At 38.1% G+C, this 22,726-nt stretch overlaps 1 protein-coding gene across 10 annotated transcripts; it reads right to left on the minus strand.

Annotated features, from left to right (window-relative positions):
* Positions 1–336: 336 nt before the first annotated feature.
* LOC137810692 (uncharacterized) lies at positions 337–21,934 on the minus strand. 10 transcript variants are annotated; one of them, XM_068612089.1, is made up of 19 exons: positions 21,527–21,785; positions 21,413–21,455; positions 20,755–20,876; positions 18,030–18,337; positions 17,742–17,881; positions 16,480–16,587; positions 8,964–9,108; positions 8,790–8,881; positions 7,985–8,078; positions 6,940–7,423; positions 6,617–6,759; positions 6,120–6,448; positions 4,805–4,972; positions 3,859–4,149; positions 3,289–3,705; positions 3,143–3,187; positions 2,963–3,048; positions 1,691–1,772; positions 337–1,492 (listed from the first exon to the last, which is right to left on the minus strand). In XM_068612089.1, exons 6-19 carry the CDS (start codon positions 16,558–16,560, stop codon positions 1,415–1,417), a joined length of 2,535 nt encoding a protein of 844 aa, XP_068468190.1. In that variant the 5' UTR covers positions 16,561–16,587; positions 17,742–17,881; positions 18,030–18,337; positions 20,755–20,876; positions 21,413–21,455; positions 21,527–21,785; the 3' UTR covers positions 337–1,414. The 10 variants fall into 10 exon arrangements, 9 of the variants coding, with proteins under 9 accessions (XP_068468190.1, XP_068468189.1, XP_068468185.1 ...); XM_068612088.1 differs by lacking the exon at positions 18,030–18,337 and having other exon boundaries at positions 1,691–1,781; positions 21,527–21,934; XR_011080945.1 differs by lacking the exons at positions 17,742–17,881; positions 18,030–18,337 and having other exon boundaries at positions 1,691–1,778; positions 2,963–3,069; positions 21,527–21,915.
* Positions 21,935–22,726: the final 792 nt, after the last annotated feature.

Here is a 22,726-nt window from a genome sequence, read left to right on the forward strand (position 1 = left end):
GAAAGACTGTGATGCTCATCTCATGAGTAGAATCGACATTCCAATCATGTTTACCATCCTCTAGTTGCTACCTCGACAATTATTGCATTGTTTCTTGTAAAGAGATGTTATTAACCTCTTATGAAGGGACCCTGCTAGCTCCATAAACCACGAATCCACGCACATCAAAAGATGTCCCTCAAGATCCTTCATTTCTTGAGCATTGAAAGTAGCATCCACCATCACCAAGAATTTAGAATGAATGGTACAAACTGATACCAATTATTATGATAAATTTTAGTTCTAAGAATTAACGTGAAATTCGAAAGCGCTAAGAGAGAGAATATGAAGAAAGGGTTCCGAAATACTTAATTTTATTCAAGAATCACTAAAGTAATTACAAGTTATGAACACTAAATATGCATCAATTAGTTAATTGGCTGCTTATAGCTGCTAACCAACCAACTAGCCGTAACCCACCCCTGGCCATACATTTCATTTCATATCAATCCCACGGTCACATTGTCTTGCTCATGTTGGAAGACATGCCAAGTCTCCGTTCCTACCCTTAGCCATGGTTTGGATATGAATCAAACATTACAGGTCAAACTACATTGCTAGCAATTAATGTGTTGATGACCAAACTTTTCAGACATAAAACGTGAATGATTAAGATAACTTCAATCACTTTGGATAATCCCTACGGAGGCGATTGGAAGTCTTAATTGAAAATTAGTTGTCATAAAAATTCGTAGGTTCACATCCCCCTCTATCCTTGGTACATAACACCGACTCTTGACGAGAAGCTATTAATTGCATGTTGGGGTTAACTTTTGGCATTCTTTAATCCACGTCCACTTTGATGCAATTAAGTGCTGCTTTGTGTCTTGTTACAATTCTGTGGCGTAAATAAGTAGAGGGGCGCATCAGGAATGCTGAAGGAAACAAACATGAAGTAACTGTCTCGCCAGAAATGTCACGTGACTTCAGATTCTTGAAAAGCACTTTGCTTATCCGATCAGAACAGACATTACTCATTTACACAACCTAACACATTTAAACCCTTTTCTACCAGTAAACCCACTTTACTGGGAGAAAATCAGGCAGATTGGTACTAGACATGATTCTATAGCTAGATAATTTTTTCTTCTAGGATGAATTTGATAAAAATAATTTTTTCTTCAAGGATGAATTTGATAAAAATTATCAGAACACCTTTGTCATTTTCGTTATAATTTTCCAACCTAATTCAGTTGACTTAAGGGTGTTATTTCTCAATCAAACTCAACATGTTTAGACACGAAGGTACAGACATAATTGATTGACCTATATACTATGCTGCTGCCTATGTTCCCTTCATTAGCTAACCAAGGTTGAGTTTTTTTCTTTTATCTTTTGTTTTTGAAATCAGGACAAGCCAGATTCTTGTTCCTATTCACTGCGTGCCACTTCGAGTTCGGATTATATCTATAAGCCTTTGCCTTCCTGATAAATCTTCTTCATAACTAACAACCTGCATTATGACAAGTAAATGACATTCACCAAGAACACACAAATAGTCATTAGTCACTAATTCTTGTTCCAGGGAGAGACTGGTAAGTAACAATAAGTGTTAAAACAAAAAAAAAAAAACAAAAAAAGTCACAAAAACAAGACAAAGTACTTTAAAAAAATGAACAGTAAAAGCAGTAGCCAGTGTCCAAAATATAACCTGAGATTCTGTCTGTGTTTCACTAAATCCATCGTATATTCCTGCTCGTCTGTCTTGAGAAACCTCCCCATTATCATCTTTTCTGCCACTTCTAACACAATATATGCTCAGTACTGATTCAGAGAGAGTAGAAAAATGATATGCATTCTGGTATAATTTACATTGTTATCAAAATAGACAAAAGTTTGAACTTTATTATCATGTTTTTTACACAAAAAACATATTATCCAAAAATAATAGTTGTGCAAATGGCACCTTGAAGATTTCATAGTTATGCTCCAACCAAATGCACAAGTTATTGCACATTACCACAGAATCGGTCTTTCTACTTCAATTTTAACCATCAAAGGGCTTATCCAGGTTATTCCAAAAGGCAGAACAAAAAATTCTACGGAGACACGGGGCAAAGTAACAACGGATGAAACGCCAATTCTAAGCAGGCGCCACCCATGGTATATTAAATGAAATAGCCTTATGCAACTAGTTGGGTGTTGTTAAATATTCAGAGAAAATATATTGCGGGACTTTTGTCCTTGGCCAATTCTAGGATCTACATAATTATGGTAATCAAGAAACTAAGATATCTGAATTATTCTTTTATTTATTACCAATACTTTATAATCATCCTTATTTAGCTTAACATCATATCTCCATATGATGGAGTACTATATGATATTTGCACGAAAATATTAAGACAAGAATTGCTAGGAACAAACTGTAATAAACTCTTCCAAACACTCTTTTATTGGTTTGAAGTTATAGGAAATCATAAAATTGTGTGAATCCTATTCTTACTTAATCAGAAGAAACAGAGACCCGTATGCCCACTTATTTATGGTAATTAAAAACTAATTATTATGATAAGATTAATTAAAAAATCTATCTAAAAATTATATAAAACTTATAAAAAATTGTGTACATAAAAATAAAATATGTATAAAATATTTTTTTCATTTTTATTAATTGTTATAATTATATACTTTCAATCTTTATGGGTAGATCATAGATAATGGAAACTAAAAAAATTAGTTAATGAATATAAGGATACAAAGGGTAAAAAAAGTGTATATCAAAAAATAGTTACGAACTTACGAGATTCAATCTCCACTAATAATTCCTATAGATAAACATGGTGTTCAATAAATTATAATCAATAAAGTGATCAAATAGGTCTTTTAAAGGCCGTGGACATAAAACAATCTAATTCTGACAGATTATGTGGCGACATGAGAACAATATGATACTTTTTAAACAGGGAACTACAGAGCTAACCTGTTTGACCAGTGTTTAGATAACCCAAAGACGGTATGAGGATTGGAATTATCTTCACCAAGGACTGAAAGATCAGATGGGTAAATCTATTCTACCATCAAGGATAGCTACTCCCAAAAATAAATTAAGGAAATTAAAAAATAAAATAACATATATGAAATTGATCACACTTAAGGATACACCTCTCTGACACCCTGTCTGTGCTGGGGACCTCTGACCATGCATCTTTGTAAGAAAACGAACAAGTTGAGCAGGAATACTTTGGCCATAAGTGCAGTAAAACAAATTTAATGAAATATTAACATAAAAAAAAGCAGCTGTTGTACCTTACTAGTCTGCTCTAACAAGTCCTCAATTGCAGCAGCAACATCAGGAACAGTAAGGCACACCTCCCCAGCATCAATTATCATATTGTCTTCAGAAAAATTCTTTTCATAGGCATGAATACCTGAATTTGATGCCGAAGTCATCGTATTAGACAGGCAAGGTTCTTCCACAAGTCTTGCCTTTTTGCTATAAACACTTGGTTTCTTGAAATTGGCCTCATGATTATCAACTCCACAACCCACATTTTTATTTCTGATGCCTCTCAAAATTTGTGATTGACTTGACAACTGCGAGGGCATGTCACTTATCATTTGAGCAGCCTGGGTAGGAAATTGACTCCCAGTGCAAATTCCTGCCTCTCGATCTTGAGCTGTTACTTCTTTTGGTAAAAATCGATCAGTGGCAACTACTCCATTCTGGAAAAAATTAGTTGCATGTAGATAAGGACCTTTTTAGTAAATAACACATAACATAGAAAATGTAGACTTTCGTGAAAAACAAAATGCCAATGCTTCAACGTATATTGAAGTTCTCACTGCCCTGTACACGGTCACCATAAATAATATTACCTGTTTGATGCATTCAAATATCCATTCAGATGAAACTGATTGAATCCCCCATTTAAGAGCACCATCATACTTGGGTCCATTGGTGAATTTACACAACAAATGCGTAACCTTCTTAGTCAACTTCTCCCCAAATTTAGCTCCTAGAACAAAACACAAGTTTCTTAGCAGATTCCTGTCTTTCTCCTCATACTGTGAAACACAAAACCGGAATCTTTCAAATCCAGGCAAGGGAACGTGGCAGGGAAGTGGAGAATAAAGGATGTGGGTGTCAACATCCAGCAAGGATCCAGCCTTCAAGAAAAATAATCAAAGTACAAGTATGTAAACCAACATCTATTCTCAATGTATCCAGCTTTCAACAGAAAAAGGAATCATCATACACAATGGTAATAGAGGTATATACACCGCTATGGAGCCTTTACAAATATCTAGTTTCACACTCGAGATATCTTGTCCTAGCATGAGGGAGTGTGTTTGAGATCCCATATTGATTATATGACTAAAGTATAGTGTATAAGTACGTATAAACTTCATCTTACAAACTAATTTTGTAGGGTTGAGTTACCGTTCACTTTTTAAGATTCTTTCATTTGTGATAATAAATTATGCTAGAGATAAGAAAAGGAAAGGTGAAACCACAATTTCAACATTTAAATTCAGAAAAATATAAGGAAAAGAATACATGCATGCATCACATGTGATTGAAGTGTTGAATTTTTGCAGCTATATAAAAATGGATACAACTTTCCATCATTATTTTGATATATAATAACTTGGGACACATGGACCAAGACTAGTTTGGGTTTTCGCCTTCAATCTGTCCTAATTATTCAACATATAAATCACGAATTTTAGCCCAACAAGCACCTGAAAAATGCAGAAGATAAAAAGCATCTTGAGATAGAGCTGAAAAGGGAAATCTACATTTGTGGCTAATAAGGCTTACCTCCAAACAAGATCGTATCCAGTGACTGGAAATGTACAAACTCGTGGAATCATCAGTCAACATGGGTGTTACACCATGACACTCAACTGTGTAGTGGACAATCTGTTTTGTTTTCCCACTCATTACCTCTCCTCCACCTTGACTTATCCATTGAACAATCTCACCTCTCTGAAAAGTGATCAAAACTAAAATTAAACAATATCCATAAACATATATATCTGCATATCTTTGGTGAAACATAACATTTATGATTACTCATAGAAACTTTAATTTTAGAAACCAGAAAAAAGAAAACATATTGTTATAATTATAAAAGTAAGAAGAAGATTCTATATAATCAAGAATATCTCAATTATATAGGTATTATTAGAAACGATTATATTTATTCCTGCATCATTTCTTTATTCTTAGAGGATGTCAAATGTCTTCTACTTATTGTATTATTCTTCTCAACATAAATACAGCATCCGTGTTGTCTTGGAACCCCCCATTTCAGCTCAATGTCTCTCTCCTTTTTTTTACAGTTTAACACATACAAAACAGGGTGTGTTCCTTGTTGCCCCATTTTTCTAAAGCAAAAGGTTAAGGTAGGGTATGTTTGTGCATCCACATTTACAAGACCAAGGGACTCATGTGAGGTAGCATGTTTAATGTAAAAGCAGTCAAGTTCCTTCACCAATCAACTTACTTTTTTGGATAATTGGTTCCTGTCTCTATGCTTCCAAATTAACCATTAACAAATACCGGTACACCATTAAGCTCAATTTGATAACTAACTACTTGACACAACCTTATGTAACCTCAACGAATGCCTGAGGCATGTGGAAAAATAAACTTCCTTTGGAATGATATATATATAACAGAAGGATTTATTTGGTTAATTGAAATGTTGCATTTGTTTTGTAATTGTCATGAACCAACTATCCAAAAGCTTAAGTTGTTAAGTGAAGGAATCTAACATGTCTTTAAAGCATAAACCCAATACACAGGCCCACCTACCTTTTGCTTCAACTTTTATTAGAAGAATAGGGATAGCAAGGATTGAGCTCAACTATTTTGGTCATAAATCCTTTGACAATTGATATCATGTCATGAAATAACTATCCCAAAAGCTTAAATTGTGATGTGAACACGTTTTTATACTAAATCTAATACTGATAAAGTTCCAGGTTCTACTAGAATAATGCTGTGGCCCTTTTTTGTTTACAAAAAAACTTGAATATAGCTTGTCCATGAAGTATGCCCGGGGTGATTTCAAATAACCAAATAGACTATTCAGGAAGAGTTTATGCCTAATAAGATCATAATGACTTACCTTTTCTTCAGGAAACAAATTTGAGAAACAAAATAATTTCCCTCTGAAAACATTTGCAGATTTTTCATATGAAACACTGAAGTCAGGCTGGCTCATCCTTTGTGTGCTCAATTTACTATCAGGAAGTTGATTTTGCAACATAGTTCTACAATTTGCTTTACAGAATGAGTGACCATTTATATCCATATCTTGTATCTCTTCTTTTCTTTTCTCCAAAGATTCTGGCTGCACAATTTTGAAGTCCACCTGATGCGAGCTTTGATGACAACTGGAGCTTTTACTGTGATCCATAGGTGTGCTTCCTGTTACACTTCCTTTTACCAAGCTTGCTGAGTTTAAGAAATTAGAAAACAAATAAAGCATGAATTCAATAAAATCAACTTGATAAATTATTTAAGAAATATCTAATAAAGTAACTAAAAAGTGTTCTCCAGCTTTTACATGGTGAAGAGATAATAGACAGACTACAAAAGCGAATGTGCATCACAATACCAGACCTTTTGGATGAAGTAGATCATATGCAATGTGTCTCCTAAGAACAGGGACTTCTATCTTTTTATGGTCGCAATCTTCAAGCCATGTGGTTTTAACAACATAAATTACACCTAAAGCAGCAAGACTCCTCACATCCTTCTTTTCCCTTGAAAAACACAATGCATGTAAAGGCAGATAGCAAAAGAGAAGGAAAAAAGAAATAATGTTGCCAAACATTTAAGATTGATACTTGTAACAGTCTAAAATATATATTCAAGAAACTATCGAGTAAAATAAACATGAAATGCACCCATACAGATTCTTCATAATATCACAGTTGACTTACATTTCAGTAGGATTCCCAACTACTATGTGTGTCAATTTGTCATTAAAAGACAAATACCGGGAGCCTCCACCTTTATGCACAATATTAATTAGTTTCCGCATTTCTAGAGCTTCAAAACCAACTAGAAATATTCTGCACTCTGATAAGTACAAGTCATTATCATCAGATTCAGAATAATCAGCAACAACACCGTCAAAGTTCAAGTCACCACTGGCCTGCAATGGAAGTTCAGCATCTGCCTCCTTAGCAAATCTACGAGTTTGTGAAACCGAGGACATATATTCTGATGGCATAGCTTCTTGATCTCTTTCCATAAACTCAGCACAAGAAACTTGCACATTTGAATCTGTAGCACCTGAGGATGCCGCAGATTGCAATTTCCCAATATCCTTTTCTTGGCTGTGTTGCATTGGTAAGTCCCTGCTTACTTTATGTGAAGATACAGATCCATGCTGAACAGGGAAGAACTCCTCATTCAGACATGCTATCCATGAAAAGAAATACAAATAAATAAATGATGAAAATCAAATACGATTAGTAGCATTGAAATTTTAGAGATGAGATGGGAGGTAGAAAAGGAAAAAAGATAATTAATATGGCTCTGAATAATTGTATTATACCGACACAAACACTAACTTCAAATTCCTACCGGCTGAGTAAATATTCATTTGGTCCTCCTAAGATATTGATGAAATCACATTGGCCTCCATGTATAAATAGATCAAATTGCTCCTCCAAAAATATGCATTTTTGTACCCCAAATTAGATCACATGTAGAAGTCCAGTATAAACTCAAACTCAAGATGTCTAAACCTTATAGTAAGGAAGTGTTGAAAATCTCACATTGACCAGTGACATGGCCAAAATAGTGTATATATGGGAGAGGGGTAGCCCCCACATACATCATTTTGAAGTTGATTGGCCTAAACAAAAATTCTGAGACTGCTATATTATAATAACATTGTATTTTAACATATGGCCTTCTACTATTCAGTTTCGAACCTGAAAGGTAGTGCAACGTACATCATTAAAGCATAGAAGTTACCTCTTCGAGCAATTGATTGAGCAAACCATTTACTTATCACAATATGAATGTGGCCCCATCGTTTTGCTACCTTATACTTGTCACCTTCAGGAGCGTAAGAACAGTCAAGAACACAAATATCCACCAAGTTTAAACAATTATAACATATCCTTGAGCTCATGTACTCAATTACTCCGGCATAGAGGATCTCACAGAAAAAGACAAAAACAACCTTCCTTACTTTTACACAACTAGCCAGTAAAGTAGAGCATCTAAGCCTAGAATAAGTTAATGCAATAGCAGACATCGAAACAAGCAAAATGCAGAATAGCATGCCAAAAAGTATTTCACATACATGTACTTGTGTTATCACTAATGCAGGTGAAACAAAATTTCACCAAGCCAGCTGTTGTTGAAAACAGAAATCTGACAATTATCACGGATTGTTAGAAAATAAAAATAAATAAATGTCATACATTCAAACAATGTGTGCTCTTCAATAGGTACTCTTTTCCAAGACATTGAACACCAACTTTGATATCAATTAGTAAGAACCCAAGCACTTAGAAAACTCGTCCTTAAAAACTAGCAATAAAGGGGAGAGAACCAAACACTTAAATATTTCACTGAGTATCCCATAATACTGGACGTGGAAATTAAGTACCCCATAATATCCAAGTCCCTATTAGAAACACATACGTTGTTGCCATTTTGGCAGAAGAACTACTGAAAAATAATGTAAGATATGTTCTCGACACAAATAATAAATGAATATTTGCATGACCAAAATATACACAATCTTTTACAACAACCATGAGAAGGATATCTCAGAAATCAAATGTGTGCAATTCTTTGTCAATTCCGCGGAGTATTTTCCACCATTTTGTAAAATAAGCTTCTCCATCTCTTTACGAACATCTGAACAAAATATCAAACTCATTAGCATCCAAGAAAGAAGCATTCTATTATGACCAATACTAGCAGATAGCTAAGTTACAACCTGATGGAATTCCAGTAACACAAATCTTTAACCCAGAGAAAGGAAGGACCTTGTATGACTCTTGAGGAACAACACGATGCTCCTCCGAGCATTGCTTTAACCATTCATACGTGACTATTGGTTTCTTCAATTCATTCAAAGCCCACTGCCAAACATAAAGAAATGTATTAGATAGTAAAGCATGAACAAAATTTCAATATGACAATTAAAACCTCCACAAAGATTGAATAAGACAGTGTAACTGATTTTTTGAATTATCACACACTTAAAATACAAGTTGTATATTCAGAAAAGGCAGGTGGATTTTTAGTATCGGCACATTTGCATAATCAAATGGCCATCTAGATGCATTGTAGGGAAATAGCCAAACCAACTCAAAAGATAGGCCGAGAAACAGAACATATGAGCTCTATTAAGAACCATTGTGCACAAAACAAGTGCCAAACATTAATTTATATTGTACTCCAGACCAAATAGATATATTAAATTTCCTTAAAGACTGAGCCATGACCACGGAAAAGACCACTAGTTGAATTTGTTGAAAACTAGAACAATATATTTTGTATTTATTGCAATAGTAGTGGTTTATAGGAATATCTCTGGTTTAGAGGAAGCAAAATATCCTCAATTTAGGTACAGTTAATGTAATAAGCCTATATAAATTTACATTTTGTGTAATAAACATACAATTTCAGTCTAATTAAGTCTATGTTTTTCTCTCTCTTTTAACAAATCTATTTTGCTTTTATGGGTTGGATTGGACGATCTCTGGGCCTCCATGATCCATGACTCGGTCCAAAAAAAAACTGAAAACCCAAACCCAAATAAAACCAAAAACCCTAATTTGAATACCCATAACCCTAATATGAAAACCCATAACCCTAATATGAAAACCCATAACCCTAATTTCAAAACCTCTGCAACTCGTGACTCCGTTCTCGCCGCCGCTCGTGCCTCTGTTCGCGCCGCCGCACCACAACTCGCACACGCGTTTCTCCACTGCTCATGCACGCATTTTGCCGCCACTCACACCACTACGCACACTGCTCGCACCACCACGCGATTCATGTACTTGGACCATTTTATGAATTATGAATCTATGTTTAATTAAGTTAAGTTATGTATTTGGACCATTTCATGAATTATGAATCTATTTTTAATTATGTTATGTATAGTAGCAACTCGAATAGTAACTCTTCAGAGTCGAGTTACGATCCTCGGGTTACAAATTTTCATACCCTTTCCAATCCACTTCCGAGTTACGAGTTTAACAACATTGGTTATTAGGTCTATAGGACCACCCATTATTGGGTTATCATCGAACTAGTTGCAGATGCCCAATGTTGCAAACTTCATGCTCAAGATGTCTAATAAACATGAGGAGGATGTCAACAATTTCGGATCAATTAGTGATATAGCCAAATTAATGATTACAAGTGGGTGACAACACTCACTTTACAAATTGTGTTCCGTCCGGTTGACTGGGACGTCTTCGTGCGCGACCTCAATCTTCAGCTAGGGACTCCTTCCCACTGGTTACCTGTGGATTCCTGCAAAAAGAGGACAAAAAGGGCGCCCTAGCGGCCGTTTGCACTCCGACGCTCAAGTCAGCCAGCAAGAAACACCAAAAACTGTGCACCTCCGTCTCTGAGCACCGCGTTTGGCACTCTGAAGGTCTTGAAAATGGACTGTGTATTGTGTGTATATTCTCCTTCTGACAAACAATCTTTCCCTAGTCCCTTGTCCGTCACCTCAAGGCTCGAGCAAGCAACTAGAGTGTCTCTGGAAAATTTGCCAAAAGTCTGAACCCCGTTCCCAACATTCAAGGCGCTATTTAAGCTCTTCCCGTATTCAAAGCGCCTTAAAGCGCATTTAATTATAAAACGCTCAGCGCATTTAAGACGTTCGAAACGTGCGAGAGCATTTACAGTACCTTAAACGTTCGAAACGGAAAATGTGTTAAATAACCTTAATTACCTCACACCTGGCAACGTGGCGTTTCCATCCTGACTTGGCTGTTGTACACGTGGAGGGCCTCACAGCACCATTACCCTATCTGAGGGTGTTTCCTCGCGTGAGTCCTCTTACCTGGGAGTGCAACTGCGCAAGGGGTGACTTTTTTGGTGCCAACTCGCGCCCCCAAGCCTCTAGTCACTCACTGTGAGAGCGTATCTACCTTCCTCTCGTGCCCTGTGCCTGGCTGCCCCCGGGCGTGACCCCTCTCCTGGGTCGTATCTATCCCAAGGACGTTTCTGGACGGCAGGGGCACTTCATGAGGCAGGTTGCTCTATACTGGCGCTATTTCTATGGCCTTGAAGCCACATTTCTCTTCTCTTTATTACTGTTCCCTGGTTATCCAGGGTTTGGGGCCTTCCCACGGCGTCACCTTGCCCTTGAGTCATTCCATCTTGGCGACACCCAGTTGGGCGGCGCCCTATCCTGGCGACGTCCTGCTAGGCGACGCCTTCTCTTGGCGAGGCCTGTATTTGGCGTCACCTCCACCTAGGCGACGCCTTACGTTGACTTTGACCTTGACTTTGTCAACGCCTGGGTACGGGACGGTACACAAGCTCCCCAGTCTTAAGCTGATGACTGGTCTTCAGCGAAAAGACTAAGGCTTCGCCCACGCCATCCACGTGGCACCCGGTGACGTGTCATTCTTGATGACGTAGCAACCTTGAAAACATTGACATGACACTCTCCGAACCCTAGGGGTGCTCTTAATGGCTGATTGGACATCCTCTGAAGCGGGGAAATCAACGCTTTTTGGGGCCATGCTTAATCTCGTGCCACGTGGCTCATCACGCGGTCATCCTTGAGAACCTCTTGCGCTCCCCTTGAGCGCCCCATCCTTTGACACGTGGCACCATCGCACGGTCCCCAATTAACGCTCCTTGAGTTGCAAGTGTAACGTTTAAGTTACCCAAACCCCGCGCTTGGAACCACTGTTACATCCACTTTCTCTGCCTTTCCTCACTGTTCATCTTCTTCGAATCCCTTCTCTCGCGACCCCTGCCCTTTCGTGCTTCTGCTCTCCACGCCCTTCAACCCCCAAAGGTACGGTTTTTCCTCTCCTTGATGATTCTCTTTACTGCATGAACTGCCTGGGACTGTCCATGTTACTGCATTTCTTTAGATATCGTTCTTGTGCTTCTTCGTTCCTCTCGTTCCTCTTTTCTCTCGTGTGGGTAGGGTTCTCCTAGGATTCCTCCATTTTTTCTCCTTTTCTTCTCCAAACCCCTTTTTCTCTAAACCCTTTCTTTCCTCTTTTGTTCTTCAGCTCTTGCATCAATGGCGAAAACTAAGACCGCCGCGCCTCTTCCGCTCCCTAAGTCTTACTATAAAGGTGAGTATGACTGGGCCCCCGACGATCTCCTCGACGAATGCTCCACCCTAAACTCTGTTGAGGACGTGGAGGCCCGCAGGGGGGACCCCGCGCTTTACAATTTCAACGCCTTCCATAAAACTCACAACTCCCACGTCCTGGTATGCCGGGTGAGACCTGGGATACCCGTTTGTGTGGACGCAAGGGACACTGGGGGAAGCCCCTTCTTCTTCCTTTACCAAATGGTGTTCAAGAGAGTGGGCCTGCGTGATGGAGGAGGGCCCAAGCTCACCACACGATGAAAGCCAAGCCTCCAAGACTAGACGGTCTAGCCTATAATGAGGAGCGTCTAGACTCAAAAAGGAGCGTCTAGCCCATGAAGAGGAGCGTCTAGGCCATGATGAGGATTCCTTCTAGACCGTCTAGCTTCACATACACATGGGTCAAAGCTACGGTTTTGGGAAGAGAAGACCTTTGTAATTGTTACATAAAGGCCCATTAGGGGTGCTTAGTAATTAGAGTAGTGTAGAAAGCATATTTGTGTGAAACATTCTAGAAAGACCATGGAGGGGGTGAGCATAAAAACTAGACACACCCCTCCCCATGTGCACCCATGTGCCATGTGCACCCATGTGCTTCACATTTACATTTCATTTGGCTAGCATTAGGGTTGCATTATGGTCCTCCTTAGCCTATAAAAGGAGGAGCCTACACCTTGTATTTTCAAGTTTAATGGAGTAAGGTTATGCTGCCATTTTTGTGCACAAGCTTTACTTCTCCTAGAAATCTAGGCTCTAAACTTCAATCCTTTCACCTTCTCCCTTGAGCTGGCCGAACCACTCAAACACCATACTCATCATGCACCTACAAGGCCAACACAACTCCTAGGAGGGTCTTGATCATCTCACCCATTGCTTCCGCACCTTATTTTCTACTTTGATTCAAGAAGAACACATGAAAATGCCATCACTGCGTCTGCCTCTTACTTCCTTCGAGAGGGAACTGCTCACAGAGATAAACACCGCCCCAGCCCAGCTCCACCCCAACAGCTGGGCCTTCGTAAGGGGGTTTCAGATCCTCTGCGGATATCTGGGTGTCCCCTCTTCCGTGGACGTTTTTCTTCATTTTTTCGAGGTAAAGAAACAGGGGAAGAGCCTATGGATGAGCTTTTCTGGCGTCGCCGGGCGCATCATCCTTACGCTCTTCCAAAATTCGTTCAAAGGATGGAAAGGGAAGTTCTTCAAAGTGCGTGCGACCAAGCGCGATCCTACCGCCCTAGAAGGCTTCCCCCTATACTGGACGGATAAGCCCATAACCATGAAGGCTCTGGCTTTGGATCAGCTCGCCTCCGCTGATCGGGACGTGTCCAAAGCCTTGGCGGGGCTTGGGGTAGTCTTCGATACTGCCAAGCTCATCACAAATGAATTCAACGCCCACGGGCTCTCTACCTACTTTGGTATCTGCCCTTGATTAATACTGCATTAGCTGTTGTGGTTATCTGCGCGTGTCTGGCTATAAAATTCCCCTTCTGTTTTATCTGAATTAATCTTTGCTCTGCTATTCTTCGCTGCTGCAGGTTCAGTGATGACTTCCAAGCAGTTCATGCAGTAAAGGGAATCATCAAGGAGAGGAAAAACCGTACCTTTGGGGGTTGAAGGGCGTGGAGAGCAGAAGCACGAAAGGGCAGGGGTCGCGAGAGAAGGGATTCGAAGAAGATGAACAGTGAGGAAAGGCAGAGAAAGTGGATGTAACAGTGGTTCCAAGCGCGGGGTTTGGGTAACTTAAACGTTACACTTGCAACTCAAGGAGCGTTAATTGGGGACCGTGCGATGGTGCCACGTGTCAAAGGATGGGGCGCTCAAGGGGAGCGCAAGAGGTTCTCAAGGATGACCGCGTGATGAGCCACGTGGCACGAGATTAAGCATGGCCCCAAAAAGCGTTGATTTCCCCGCTTCAGAGGATGTCCAATCAGCCATTAAGAGCACCCCTAGGGTTCGGAGAGTGTCATGTCAATGTTTTCAAGGTTGCTACGTCATCAAGAATGACACGTCACCGGGTGCCACGTGGATGGCGTGGGCGAAGCCTTAGTCTTTTCGCTGAAGACCAGTCATCAGCTTAAGACTGGGGGGCTTGTGTACCGTCCCGTACCCAGGCGTTGACAAAGTCAAGGTCAAAGTCAACGTAAGGCGTCGCCTAGGTGGAGGTGACGCCAAATACAGGCCTCGCCAAGAGAAGGCGTCGCCTAGCAGAACGTCGCCAGGATAGGGCGCCGCCCAACTGGGTGTCGCCAAGATGGAATGACTCAAGGGCAAGGTGACGCCGTGGGAAGGCCCCAAACCCTGGATAACCAGGGAACAGTAATAAAGAGAAGAGAAATGTGGCTTCAAGGCCATAGAAATAGTGCCAGTATAGAGCAACCTGCCTCATGAAGTGCCCCTGCCGTCCAGAAACGTCCTTGGGATAGATACGACCCAGGAGAGGGGTCACGCCCGGGGGCAGCCAGGCACAGGGCACGAGAGGAAGGTAGATACGCTCTCACAGTGAGTGACTAGAGGCTTGGGGGCGCGAGTTGGCACCAAAAAAGTCACCCCTTGCGCAGTTGCACTCCCAGGTAAGAGGACTCACGCGAGGAAACACCCTCAGATAGGGTAATGGTGTTGTGAGGCCCTCCACGTGTACAGCAGCCAAGTCAGGATGGAAACGCCACGTTGCCAGGTGTGAGGTAATTAAGGTTATTTAACACATTTTCCGTTTCGAACGTTTAAGGTACTGTAAATGCTCCCGCACGTTTCGAACGTCTTAAATGCGCTGAGCGTTTTATAATTAAATGCGCTTTAAGGCGCTTTGAATACGGGAAGAGCTTAAATAGCGCCTTGAATGTTGGGAACGGGGTTCAGACTTTTGGCAAATTTTCCAGAGACACTCTAGTTGCTTGCTCGAGCCTTGAGGTGACGGACAAGGGACTAGGGAAAGATTGTTTGTCAGAAGGAGAATATACACACAATACACAGTCCATTTTCAAGACCTTCAGAGTGCCAAACGCGGTGCTCAGAGACGGAGGTGCACAGTTTTTGGTGTTTCTTGCTGGCTGACTTGAGCGTCGGAGTGCAAACGGCCGCTAGGGCGCCCTTTTTGTCCTCTTTTTGCAGGAATCCACAGGTAACCAGTGGGAAGGAGTCCCTAGCTGAAGATTGAGGTCGCGCACGAAGACGTCCCAGTCAACCGGACGGAACAAATTGGTTTTGTAGAGTTAAGTTAAACCTGAACCATATTACAAGTTGGTGTAAGATTTTCTATCTGATTTTAATATTACTCTCTCCATTGGCCAAAATGGCTTCAGTACGACTACTAGTGGTCACTTGTCATTGGCCTCTTTTCCAACTTTAAATTAAGAATGTTTTCGAATGTTAAACTTTGGGAATGAAAGAAACATTGAGCTGAAATAGTGCGTTTCTGAGATAGCACTAGTGCTTTATTTATATTTAGAAAAAGGAATCAATATAATAAATAGAGGAGATTTGATACCTTCTAATAACAAAGATATGATATGAAAATAAATAAAAATGTTCCTAATTATACATATATAATCTTTTCTTGTAGAAAACAAATATATGATACAAACAAGGTTGTCAAACTCAAGAGTCTACATAGACTCGTGGGAGCTCCGTAAACTTGACTCATAGACTTGTAAGAGTTTATTTCGTATGAAAAAAATATTTCAATAATATAATTAATCAAAGTAGGTAAAACAAATAAATCCACAGCACTAAAATAACTACATTTCTAAGGCAAGGTGAGCAAGGTGAGCAACTACGAAGACAATGAACAACGAAAAAGCTTCAACAAAACATGCAAACGGACTCGCCAACTCGGATGCAAACTCGCGAGTTCAATCGAGTTTACAGCAAGTCCACCGAGTTTACTCCAAAAACGAGTTTGTTACCGATTTCACTCGTTCAGGGTGAGTGAGAATGTAAACTCGGACGAGTTAACTCACGAGTTTGATAACCATGGATACAAAAGTAAATAAAAATGTTCCATGTAGACTTCTTCATCAAGATCAGCATGCATAAATGTATTTTTTATGACAAGTTCAAATAGAGCCCAATGATGAATAGTTGCAATGGAAAAGTGAAATCAAATAGATGTCATTAATTGAAGAGAAAGTATCAATATAAACTTGTACCAGACCTTGTACTTTGCAGCTAAAACATTTTTCACAATGACAAAGTTCAAATCCAACGATGTCTTAGTGTGTAGCACTCCCCCCATTTCAGCCACTAACTCTTCTATCTTAACCTGCAAGATAACATACATTAAACATTGCCAATTGAGATTAAGAAAAGATGAGTAAGAAGTATAGGAGAAGACAAACAACAAAAAATCTTATCCAACTAGGTGAGGCCAGCTACGTGGATCACACGATGCCATCAAGCTCAACTAAAGAACAAAGTCACAGGAATTTTATTCACCGTGAGATCCCTCTTCACAATTTTCTTCTATGACATTGGTTACCCTCTCCCTTTTTTCACAAGGGTAAAAACTATACAATCTACTCTCCCACTCGGGCTTCTAGTAACCTTCTTTGCACATGTCCAAACCACTTTAAAGAATTTTGCCATCTTTTCCTTAATTGGTATCATACCAATATCTTGTCATGTATTATCATTTCATATCATGCATCTTCTAATTCTTATTTCTAGAACTCCCACTTTTTTTCTCATCCCTTCGAAACATAATATTCACTACCATAGAATATAACTAAACATATGGTAGGACAACAATACTTTCCTTTAAATTTGGTTGGTACCTCATGATCAGGAATAATCCTTGATGTCTTTTGCATTTTCAATTGTCAAAATTGTGTTGCTCATTATGTAATTTAGAAAGTTTTTTTATTTTATCCTTGCTATAATTTTATTATTTATTACAAGTGTATCTTGCCATTAATACTAGGATTATGTATTTAAAAACAACACTATGATTACAGGGATTTGATTCCTTAGAATTAGCTCTCTTTGTTTCCTAAAATAACCAACAACAAGCTCATGTATTTATAGGTCCAAAGACCTCTTTATTGAAACATAGAAAAAATATATTATTCTTTCTAAATCTGAGATTAACCATCTAGTTTGTATCACATGTGTTTCATCTTTGTTATTTTCCCATCATTTTCATAATTTTGATCCCATTTAATTTAGTATTAGAGATATGATTTGATTATGTTAGTGATATGATTTGATTATGTTAGAGATATGATTTTATTTAGGGAGATATGATATAATATGATAAGGAAATATCTTACAAAATATTTCCCATTAGAAGGTATTGATTTTGTTCCTTATTATTGTATCTCTTCTTCATTATATATAAGAGTACTCATGCATGTTCAAATCACATAATTACAAGCACTCCTCTCTACATGTTCCCCTTGTTCTGTGTGAAAAACTCACTGGAACAGCCAATGCACCAATTGGGTTGTTGTTGTTCACTTAACCACCAAAATTACAAACATTATTGCCACCAATAAAAATGTTGGAAACAGATTGATGCCTCTCTATGCAATGTTCTTTGGTTTTCCCTTGCTCCCAACCTACAAGCATAGTTCCAGGTTAATACCTACCTGTGTTGATGTGTAGACAAAGGCTAAAAAATTGTATTCTAATGATGTTCATTGTTGCTACAATGTCCTCGATAGATTAATGAATATTAAATTGGAAAACATGGACATGTAGACATACCTTAGAATAAACTTGATCACTTCAATGCAAAATATTCTACTCTTACACCCTTTGCTAATGGTGCAGAGATATTTCACAACCAACAAAGACAATTCTTTACAGTTGTTTCTTTCGCTGGACTACCACCTAATCTCGTTGTAGTTCAAAATCAGATTTTATTGGGTGGTGTCTCTCTACTCCATATACTTTCGGATCCTCTTCCACATCTACTAGGGATTCTTTTGCCCTTGTCTCACAATCATCTTGTTGCAGAGGATGTGGTAGTTGTGAATGCAGTCTTTATTGCGACTATTATATGAATTGGGGACCTGTTGAAGTAGAGTGTTGAACAAAAGTTAGGGAGCAGTCTTAATCGGTCAATGTGGCCCAAGCCACCACTACAGCCTTAGATATTACTATCTTTACTGCTGAATATAACGAGCTTCCCCAGCTTAGTGCAACCCATGAAGCTCCCTCACTTGTTACTATTGTGGTGCAATCAAGTAATATTATAGCTTTCATTTCCAAGTTCCCCTCTTTGGACCTTGAATTGTTACTATTGTGGTGCAATCAAGTAATACTATAGCTTTCATTTCCAAGTTCCCCTCTTTGGACCTTGAATCCTTGATTTTTGGTGCCTCTGATCATATGATTGGGAAGGTAACCAATCTCTTTTCTCTTCCTTGACGATACCTTGCCTTATATTACTCTCATAGATGGCCCCCAAATTAAAGTTCCAGGTATCAGAAAAACTCATCCTCTTCCTAACCTTTCCTTACATTTTGTCTTATTTGTTCCTGGTTGTCCATCTAATTTAATCTCTATTAGTAAACTCACCAGCACTCTTGGTACCCTGTTCGAAAATAACTTTGTTCTTGTATAGGATCAATGAAGTGGACACATGATTGGAGGAGGACATGAGTCTACGGATTATATCAGCTCATTCTCCAATTTCCTATGTCTCCTCTACCTCTATTACTCTTGAACATCAATGTCTTGGCCACCTGAAGTGTGGAGAAATTGTGCTTACTTTGTCCTAGTTTTTCCAATGTTAAGCCTTTTAAGTGAGTTGTGTCAATAGGAAAACACACTTGTACCAGTTATGGTCCTCCTGTCAATAAATATGTTGTGTCACCTTTTGCTTTAGCTCACTTAGATATTTAGGGCCCCATTCAAGTATGTTAACAATAAGATGTTTCATTTCATTACATAAGTTGTACTTGAGCTTTTCTAATGAGAAGTCGTTTTGATGTGTTGTCTATTTTTCATAGTTTCTTTTACCTAAATTCAAAATCAGTTTGGTTTGTTAATTAAAATTTTATGAATTGACAATGCAAAAGAATACTTGCCCTCCTAATCTCACTATTTTCTAAATTCATAAGGGATTCTTCTTTAGACATTATGCACCCATAGACCACAACAAAACGGAGTTGTTGAGCACAACGTCACTTGGTGGAAACACTTTTGTACCATTCTTCTTTATTGTGATGCCCCACAACGTTTTGGGGGGATGTCATTCTTACACCTATCATCTAATTAACTGCACTTAACAATCAGATCCTTATTTTATCTTGAATCTTAAGTAGAACCTACTTTAGTTTTTTTTTAATCAGCAGTAGAACCTACTTTAGTTGATACAAATATCCTGTTTTCCATTATTTATTTTTGGCAACATCATACTTTCTCCATTCTTTGTTCCAATATCCTGTTAAAACTCTTCAAAAAAATTGGATTGTGTCTCACTCACAGCTTTCTTTGTTTCCTTTCTAGTATTTCAATACCTTGTCTAATCCTTAACATTTTAGCATGATTATAAGGCTTTAAGCACTCCTTTTTGTTTCTTACATTGCCTTTAACATTTTCATTCCACCATCAAGATTGCTTATCTCACAACTCAAAACCTTTTGATTTACAAGACTACAGTAGCAACCAACCAAATTCTCTTAGACATCTCGTCTAAAATGAAATTAGTACTACATTGTAAGTCCTATTATCCTCCTTCAATATTTTTTCTTAAAACTCAAATATTTATCTCCCTTGAGTTATCACCACTTGGTTCTTGGATTAGTTTTTGAGTTTCTGAGGTAACAACATTTTAACGAAACTAAGAAAGCCAAAAACAACAAAGAGAATGAAAACATCAAAATATGACAAGTTAAAATTAAATTAAAAGGGAGGGAAGGCCAGACAAAATATGAATTGAAATACATACTTAACTTCAAATAGTAACAATATTTAAATCAAAAGTTGCTTATATTAAATAAATCTTTCATAACTCAGATTCTTTTTATTTTCCTTTTTCTGTTGAAGAATGCTCAAGGAAAAAGAGAGACACATTGCAGTTCATGGCAATGCTGACAAAGAAAGTGAGCCAGAAAGGTTGTTGTCAAAAATGAATATATGATCACAACCCTCTGCCAATGATACAATTGAGTAAACCTCTTTGGTTGTTGAGATTATAAGTGTTCACTTTAGCCCCTCACTTTAGAAAACTTTCACTCTAGTCCCTGACTATATAAAATGCAGTAAAGTTTTATTCATCTTAACCCCTAATGGCAATGGGAAAAAAACCTAGTGAAGAAGAAAAGAGGACAAAATTTTGAAACTTTTCCCAAATTCAGGGATTGAATTGAATTGAGAAATTTTTAAAGACGGGGGTAAATAAATAGTCCTACAATCATAACAACCAAAATGAAGATTTACAATGAAAATAGGAACACACAAACGAGGACATCAACAAAAATACCTTCTCTTCCATATCAAAGCCAGATGCAAGTATTTTGACCCCGTCCATGGCAAGGCAACAAGTGAAGCCTTGTTTAGGCAGAGACCTTCCACCTTTGGCACACGAAAGAACACATCTAGGACCTGTTCAATATAATAAAGAAGAAACAAAGACTCACGAACAACACCAATTTCAATTTCAACTACATAAACCAACACAACGACACGCTTATAAAGAGTGTGTGGACTTATTATGTGGTTTTGAACAACACCATTTCAATTTCAACTACATAGACCAACACAAAGACACGCTTACAAAGAGTGTGTGGCCTTATTATGTGGTTTTGAACAACACCAATTTCAATTTCAACTACATAAACCAACACAAAGACACGCTTATAAAGAGTGTGTGGACTTATTATGTGGTTATGAACTACTGCATTGGTCCGAACTAATGTATATAACTTATTTAAATTTTAAAATTTACAAAAAAGAATTAATAACACTTGATTACGTGCTACGTGAAGATTGAGAAAGACTGTGGAAGAACTAGCATACCACCACTGAAACCTAGAACTAGCATTGTCCAACACAGACATTAGAATCCAGACTGGTTCAATAAACAATAGAGAAGGCAAATGCAAACACATAATCCAAGCAAAGTAGAAACGGAAAATTACCGAGCAACTTGCAGCCCTTGGATTTGAGATCATCGAACTTTTCCTGCGAAACAGAGAGAGGAATCAGAACAAAAAGAGGAGAAAATAAAGGAGAGCATGAGTGGAACTAATTACGTGTTTTCTGGAAGCAATGATGTGGTAATCGTTGAGACCGTTACGGGAGGGGTCGCAGCAGAGGTGGAGCTGAGCGCCGTTATCTTTAACCGCATCGTGCAGCGCGTCGAAGACTTCCGGCGGCACGAGGTTTCGCGACATGAACACGTCGGCGCCTTGGAATGCTTTCGTCTTCAACATCTTCGTTTTCTTCGGCGCACGGACCGTAACATTCTATGGTATTAATAAGAGGAGGTAGAGTGAAAGATTTGGCAGGTGTGAAATCTCATTGGATTCGAGGAGTCAAGGATTTGTTGGAAAATCCTGATGGAAGAAGAGAACACATCCAAATATGGTGCAGAAAAAAACCCGAATCTCTATGAATGGAAGTATTAGTGTTTACTGGGACTATTACTTTAATTCTTCCTTGATCATTACTTAATGGGACTATTACTTTAAATATTTGTTAATGAGTAATCAAGATGTTGAGTTTAACTTTCAAAATCATATATTTTTTGTTTTCAAGTCAATATTCATTATATATATATATATAAATTATTGAGATAGAAAATTTGAGATTATTTAAAATGATAAATTTGTTAAATTTACAATAATTATTATGAAATGTTTTTAACAATGTTCGTTTTTTTGGGTAATTATATTTAATATATGATTAAATATTAAATATGCATACTTTTCTTCACATAAAATAGAACATTGATTTAGTAAGTTGAGAAAGGGTAACTTCCTAAGTGAGATATAAGTCCTCTGAAGAAACCTTCCTTCCATCTAAATTTCAATTTATAATATTCCATAGTAAATTAAGTTATGTACAGTGAATTATATTAATGAATATAAATATTTAGAAGTGAATATTAATATTTGCAAATCTTTTTCTCAATTTAACATACATTTCTTTGATAATGTTAATGAATTTCTCTAAGAAAGTAATAAAAATAAAACAGATTTCAATAGTTATTGTAGAGTGAAAGGTACAGACTCGATACATATGGGATGGTCGTTATTTGAACTGACTTAACTAGATAATAATAGCCTCAGTAGCCTATGCTAGAGGTTGGGGAGCATGTAGAGTGATGGGCCTGAACTTGACGCATAATATAAGAATCAGAATCTTATCCTTAATAGGAAACTTGTGTCATCATTTATTCATTAGACTTAATTACCCTTAATGGCTCAATAAAAGCATAATAAGACTACGTT

The sequence above is a fragment of the Phaseolus vulgaris genome, chromosome 2, assembly GCF_000499845.2.
Source record: "Phaseolus vulgaris cultivar G19833 chromosome 2, P. vulgaris v2.0, whole genome shotgun sequence".
Lineage (NCBI taxonomy): Eukaryota > Viridiplantae > Streptophyta > Magnoliopsida > Fabales > Fabaceae > Phaseolus > Phaseolus vulgaris.